This window comes from Gopherus flavomarginatus, chromosome 5, assembly GCF_025201925.1.
Source record: "Gopherus flavomarginatus isolate rGopFla2 chromosome 5, rGopFla2.mat.asm, whole genome shotgun sequence".
NCBI classification, from domain to species: domain Eukaryota; kingdom Metazoa; phylum Chordata; order Testudines; family Testudinidae; genus Gopherus; species Gopherus flavomarginatus.
This window is the reverse complement of record NC_066621.1, coordinates 3,110,216-3,117,638: the sequence shown is the minus strand read 5'-3', so window position 1 is coordinate 3,117,638 and position 7,423 is coordinate 3,110,216. Positions and strand designations below refer to the sequence as shown.

The 7,423-nt window shown below is 43.1% G+C and overlaps 1 protein-coding gene across 2 annotated transcripts; it reads left to right on the top strand.

Annotated features, from left to right (window-relative positions):
• Positions 1–3,995, top strand: LOC127052900 (olfactory receptor 1020-like). Of its 2 annotated transcripts, XM_050957047.1 has the most exons (2): positions 1–24; positions 3,050–3,995. In XM_050957047.1, the coding sequence occupies exons 1-2, from the start codon at positions 13–15 to the stop codon at positions 3,974–3,976; spliced, it is 939 nt and encodes a 312-aa protein (XP_050813004.1). In that variant the 5' UTR covers positions 1–12; the 3' UTR covers positions 3,977–3,995. The 2 variants fall into 2 exon arrangements, with proteins under 2 accessions (XP_050813004.1, XP_050813003.1); XM_050957046.1 differs by lacking the exon at positions 1–24 and having other exon boundaries at positions 3,035–3,995.
• Positions 3,996–7,423: the final 3,428 nt, after the last annotated feature.

Here is a 7,423-nt window from a genome sequence, read left to right as displayed (position 1 = left end):
CAGGGGAAAGGGATGGAGAGCAGCATCAATGCTTCAAAGAACTTGAACAAAGTTAGAAGCCAACAGATTGGCATCCCACTATCCACTGCTCCCATGTGACCTAAAGGGCATTTTAATGATGCCCTTTGTGCCAGGTGGGAGATTGACAGTTCTAAGTGATTCTGTCTCCAAATGCAAGCAGACCAAATAAATACACCCTGCCTCTAATTACTTCTTTTGAATCCAAGAAAGAGAGATGTCTCTCTTGCAACGGGCAGCTTTAATATTACAGGATGAAGACTAACGTGAATAAAATAAATGTTTTCTTTTCTTCAGCTACCTGGTAAATACATCCAGATCTATTCTTTTCAATGAGAAACAGTTCCCCACCCCCTTATTCTCAAAATGGTGACTCTTTTAACACCAAAATGTTGTCTTGATTATCTCTCATTGTATAAATTGCAGTAAAATGAGATAAAAAACCTAAAATACCCTGAATGCAGCATGTGACTTTTTTTAAAGGGTCATATATGGGGCTAGAGACCCTCAGCTGTTGTTGATTGTCATAGCAGCATGGACCATAACAGAACTGTGATGATTTACACCAACTAAGGATCTGGCCCAATGTGCTTTAATGAGCTAAGTTATTGTATATGCTCCTCAAATGAAAAAAAAAGGAAAAAGTTAAACAAAAATAGCCCTTGTTTGCCAGGAATAAAGTAGCAAGGGATTTTTATTTATTTTTTAAATAAGGTTCATATTTTAAACTTCTCCGAGCAGATTTTCTGCTGGTGAAATATTCTAGATTGGCAGCCCTAGAGAGAGATGGTCTCTCTCTGTTGAAAAAAGGTTCTGTACAGAGCGGGCAGGACTGGCTTCCCCCAACATAGCAGTCTCTGCTCCGAGGGAAGGTCTCATGGGTTCAGGGTGGATACACAGGGATAATGGAATGAAACTAAAAAGCTCGTGTATATTTCAGATTTTTCTCATTAGCTTGAAGGGGAAGAACAAGCACATTTGGACCCACTTGGATTCCCAGGAAACATCTCCCTGGGCACTGTCTGACTGACACTCCCTGCTCCAAAGGCACCTCATCGTGGAGTTCTAGGTGCGTATTCACTATGAAGCTGCTTAATGTCTCTGCTTTCAAAATATCTTCGGAGAAAAAAGAGCCAGGCCTCAAAGACTCAGAGACTTTATGGTCAGAAGGGACCATTATGAACATCTAGTCTGATTTCCACTGTCTTCAAGCACTCTGGGTACATGAGAGAGATTAACAGAACTTCAAAGTATGTCTACACTGCAGAAAGGAAAAATGACCCATGGCAGAGAGTCTTAGAGGCCAGGTCAATTGACTCTGTCTCCTGGGGATTGCACTACAGGCAAAAAAAATAACTGTGTAGACATTCAGGCTCAGGCTGGAGCCTAGGCTCTGACACCGGGGGAGGGGGAGGGTGATCGGCTATTGCCATAGTGAACATGAGAGAGGGGTTTTATCTGAATCTGTATTCAGTAGGCTGTTTCTCTCCTGAACGGTGATCTTTTCCAAACCCACTTGTGTTGCTTCTGATTCCCTGCTGAGTTATACCACTTCCATGCCAGTGCCAGGGGCCAGAACAAGGGCGAGAGCTTCTTTCAACCATGATTTAACTACAGCCTCCCTTTGTTGACCTCTGCTGCTCATTCATACATCCTTTAGTTGTGTAAACACCCCCTCTGTGAATATTAACTCAGATATCTCCAAAAGAATTGTCTTTGTGGAATTTACTCTGGGACTTTATTCCAAATGTGAGGTTTTGGCTGACTTGTCATGAAGAGATCCTGGTTCCGAACTGATGATTTCATAATGGAAGGGAGCTAGGGCTGCAATATAAGGCTGGTTTTCAAAGACCTCATCCGCCTTTCTGCTCTATATCAGGTTGTTGCAGAGTTCAGAGAATCACACAACCACAGGGTTAGAAGGGATCACAAGGGCCGTGTTCTAGTCTAACCCCCAGCCAAGGTGCACTGTTTGCTGTGTCTGACAAACCCAGGAGTAGGCAACCTATCGCACGTGTGCCGAAGGCGGCAAGCGAGCTGATTTTCAGTGGCGCTCACACTGCCCGAGTCCTGGCCTCCGGTCCAGGGGGATTTCATTTTAATTTAACTTTAAATGAAGCTTCTTAAGCATTTTAAAAACCGTTTTAACTTTACATACAACAATAGGTTATTTATATATTACAGACTTATGGAAAGAGACCTTCTGAAAATGTTAAAATGTATGACTGGCAAGCAAAACTTTAAATCAGAGTGAATAAACGAAGACTCAGCACAGCACTGCTGAAAGGTTGCCGTCCTCTGGACTAACCCAAGACCGATGGCTCCAGCCTCCTTTTGAAAACCTCCAGTAAAGGAGTTTCCACAGCCTCCCTTGGCAGGTTTGTTCCATTGTCCTACTGCTCTGACAGTTAGGAAGCTTTTCCTGAGGTTTAATCTAAATCGGCTGTGCTGGAGTTTGAAGCCTCTGCCTCTTGACCTGCCCTCTGTGGCAAGAGAGAAAAAACTTTTCTCCAATTTTTTTATAGCAATGTTTCAAGTATTTCAAGACTGCTATCATGTCCGTCCTTAATCTCCAAATTTCCAAACTAAACATACCCAGTTCCTTCAGCCTTAGCTCACATGGCTTGTATTCCATCCCTTTGTCACTCCTCTCTGGATCCTTTCTAGTTTCTCTACATCCTTTCAAATGATACAGAGCTGTAGAATGCCATGAAGAGATATTAGCAAATGCCATTGCCTGCTAGGGATGCAGACTGAAAATTCTGAAGTGCTCTTTCTATTTTATTTTATTTTTCTTCAAAAGGAGTAAAATCTTGGCAATTACACAGACTCACTTGAAAGTAGTTGAAGTTTGCAAAAATCACACAACCAGAACAGCATAACTTGGCTTTTGTATCTTGCCTTTCTACTGTATTTCACAATGGTGGTATCCACCTCCTAGTTCCATACGGTTAATCTTGAATCATAAGCTTTACCTTGCCTGATTTACTTTCTTTTACCCCAACAGCACCTGGAATATATGGCGCATGACAATCACACTGGAGTGTCGGTGTTCATCCTTCTAGGATTCAAAGCCAGTCGATCGCTGCAAGCTATCTTCTTCGGGATGTTTTTGTTTATCTACAGCTTGAGCCTAGTGGGGAATCTGAGCATGATCTCTTTAATCAAGATAGTGACACGGCTACACACCCCCATGTATTTTTTCCTCAGCAACTTGTCCCTTGTAGACATCACTTACTCTTCCACTATTGCCCCTAAGGCGCTGATGAACTTCTTAGCAGAGAGGAAAGTCATTTCCTTTGCTGGGTGTGCCACGCAATTTTTCTTTCACTCCTTCTCCGTGACCTCTGAGGCTTTGCTTTTGGCTGTGATGGCATATAATCGCTTCATAGCTATATGCAAGCCACTGATGTACACGCTCATTATGTCCAGGAAAGTCTGTGTTCAGCTGGTAGCGGCATCATACATTTATGCCTCAATTAATGCCATTGTGCACACAGGCTCTTTGTTTAGCCAGTCCTTCTGTGGTCCCAATATCATTGATCACTTTTTCTGTGACATCCCTCCACTCCAGGAACTTTCCTGCTCTGATTCTCACGTGAGTGACACTGTGCATTTCCTCTTTGCTGTCATAGTTGCATTAAGTTCTATTCTGGTCATCCTTGTGTCCTATGTTTCTATCATGATGGCCATCTTGCGGATCCGCTCCAACCAGGGCAGACGGAAAGCTTTCTCCACCTGTGCCTCCCACCTGATGGCTGTGTCCATACTGTATGGGACTCTGTGCTTTATGTACTTGCGACCCACATCCAGGGACTCAGTGGAGTATGACAAAGTGGTGTCCGTGTTCTATACGCTTGTGATCCCCATGTTGAACCCCCTGATCTACAGCCTGAGGAACAAGGAGGTGAAGGACGCCTTGAGGAAGACAATATACCAGAAAATTATTCCTCACTGATCTAACTGAGAGGCTGAGTTTCATGATTTAATAATAAATGGAAGTGAGAGGAGCTGGCCTGAAAATGGAATTTCTCTCCTATAAAAAATGCTGAGATTAAAAAAAAAAAAGAATCATCCTAACTCAGGACATATGGGATGATATGGAGTAATTCCCTGGAAGTCAGGGAGATCCCAGATCCTGGGTATTCGGGCAGTCACCTCCCCCCAACCCACCTCCAGCAGCACACCAGGCAGGCAGCCTGAAGAACTGGTTCCTAGGGATGTAGCTACACTGATGTCAGTTTTCAGTGCAGATCAGCCCCTGTACAGATGAGAATAGAGTGAAAGGATATGGAATAGTTAAAAAGCAAATCTCTAGGGAGTGCAGGGCAGTTGTCAGTTGCTGTTTGAGAGACTCTAGGCTGAAATAGCCATAGGCCCAGCAGAAGGGTCTTGCTAATCTCCCCGGGGGTTCTTATGCCTTAGGTGAGACACTCGTGCACATAGACTGATTTACAGTCTGAAAATCCTTTTGCTCCCATGCTGTGCTGTGTTTTTGCTGTTAAGATGAAACACAGGTGTGTGTTTTTTAAAGAAAGCTGGTCACTGTGTTAATTACTCATCACAGCTCCCGAAGGGAAGACTGCTAGGCCTCACACCCAGATAGACCAGATGAGAAGCCCCTGTAGATACACAGGAGGCAATAACCTAAGAGTGGGAGAGTCTGGGGATTCCATCCCAGGACAGGTGAAGGCAAGAGCCCAAACATGTGAGGAAGTGCACAAAATATTGTGAATACAGGGATGAGCCAGTTCCAAAGAACACTGTCATGGCCACCAGGTGGAAGATGCAGGTGGAGGAGGCTTTGCACCAGTCCTCCATGGATTTGACCAAAGAGGGTTCAAAGAGGCAGCTCAACTGTTAACTCTTGACGTGTCTCATGTTGGCTATATTGCATTAACCCAGGGCAACCTCACCACAGCGGCAACTGTGATAAAGCAGTGGGGGAAATAATGAGCATATGAATCCCGTGACATCTTCAGAGATCCTTCAGTGGATGAAATGTGCCAGACAAATACATGGAAACCATAGCTATCACTATCAAAATGGATCTTACCTAAGGGACAGATCAGCATTTAAGTTTATCCATCTTCCCATCACATGACATTTTAAAGCATCACTTTGAATAGTTTCCAAGGTATAAACAGAGAAACTATTAATGGCACAGATACCATCCAAAAATGGGACATGTCATGTCATGTTCCTGAGAGAGGAAATTTCATTTTGCTGCATTTACTGGCCCAAGCTGAATTTAGCTCTTCAGATATTTGTACAAGATGGGTAAATAAAAATCATTTGGAAAATGGACAAGCTCAGAGAATTCCCTCTCCCCACCCCCTTTAAGGGATTGATTTGCATCAGTGAAAGCAGTGGGAGTTGTGCACTTGGCTTTTCAGGCACACTGGTTCCAGCCCTAAATCATTACCACGTGTTACAGGTTCGACTGAATTCAGTAATGCCAAATGGCTCGGATTAACCAACTTTTAGGAATAAAAGATTATTAGTAAGAGATAAATGTAGCATAACAGAGAAAGAAAGACTACATATATTACCAACCCATCTGCATGGTAACAGTGCAGAGGTCAGACTGCCTGAAAATCTCAGCTTCACTCTGTCTCTATCTATACTAGAGTTGAGGGGGTTTTTATCTCTTACCCTTTGACATGTTTTTGAATGTTTTTGCTAAGCTTGCACAGACTGGAAAGTAAACAGGACAACATGTATAACCTGTTTATTATCTAATTTTGACCACAATATTTAAGAAGTTGGCAAAACCTTAGAAGTATCCTCTACCAGTAAAAACTTGTTATAAAGCACACATTAGCGGATTGTCAGCAAAATTATTTGTCTCGTCCTTGTTCTCTTAAATTGCAATAATTCACATCTCCTCTTAGCTAAATAGCATAACATAAATAAAACTAATTTTGGAAGATCTTAAGATGAATACAATTCATACTTGTATAAACATACCTACTATTATATATAATATTGCATATGATTTGGCTAACACTATATAGATAGATAGATAGATAGATGATGCAGAAGCCAAGCATAAGAGAACACTTAAAGGCTCTCAGGTTGAATGTGTTTCTGTAGCCATGTTGAATTCATCTGCTCTATACAGAGCAAGGGTCATGCAAAGCTCACGTCATCTAACAACAGTGCAGTTTCAGCATGAATATAAAACATTCTATATACAATGTACTATACTTAGTCACTACTTTCTTATTGTGGTTACATCACATCTCCTTTTTAATTTCACTTATAGCTGCAACAACAAACAAATTCCATGCTTTCGTTAATATATTTTGCCTGCTTGAGTTGAATGCATTTATTTTCTGTTAGGGTATGTCTACACTATGGGATTATTCCAATTTTACATAAACCGGTTTTGTAAAACAGATTGTATGAAGTCGAGTGCACGCGGCCATACTAAGAACATTAATTTGGTGGTGTGCGTCCATGTACTGAGGCTAGGGTGGATTTCTGGAGCGTTGAACTGTGGGTTGCTATCCTGTAGTTATCCCATAGTTCCCACAGTCTCCCCCGCCCATTGGAATTCTGGGTAGAGATCCCAGCGCATGATGGTGCAAAAACAGTGACGTGGGTGATTCTGGGTAAATGTCTTCACTCATTCCTTCCTCCTTGAAAGCAATGGCAGACAATCATTTTGTGCCCTTTTTCCCTGGATTGCACTGGCAGACGCCATAGCATGGCAACCACAGAGCCCGTTTTGCCTTTTGTCACTGTCACCGTATGTGTACTGGATGCCGCTGACAGAGGCGGTACTGCAGCGCTACACAGCAGCATTCATTTGTCTTTGCAAGATAGCAGAGATGGTAATCAGTCGTTCTGTACCGTCTGCCATGCCATTGTAAATTGGCGATGAGAAGACAATTATTAGTCATTCTGTTCCGTCTGCTGCTGTCATGGGTGCTCCTGGTTGACCTTCGCTGAGGTCGGTCAGGGGCGCAAAGACAAAAATGTGAATGACTCCCCGGGTCATTCCCTCCTTTATGTTGTATCTAAAAATAGAATCAGTCCTGCTTAGAATATGGGGCTAGTGTACTAGAGAACCAGTGTACCAGAGAGCACAGCCGCTCCATGTCAGATCCCGCAGAAATGATAAGCTGAATGCCATTCTAGAGGGTGCCCCTGCAACAACCCCACCCATTGCTTCCCTCCTTCCCCAACCCTCCTCGGCTACCTTTGCAGTGTCCCCCCATTTGTGTGGTGAAGTAATAAAGAATGCAGAAATAAGAAACACTGAATTTTTAGTGAGATAAAATGAGGGGGAGGCAGCCTCCAGCTGCTATGATAGTCCAGGCAAGACATTAAATGGTGGGGGGAGAGAGGAACCCAGCATCCCGCTGCTATGATAGTCCAGGCAGTACAGAATCTTTTC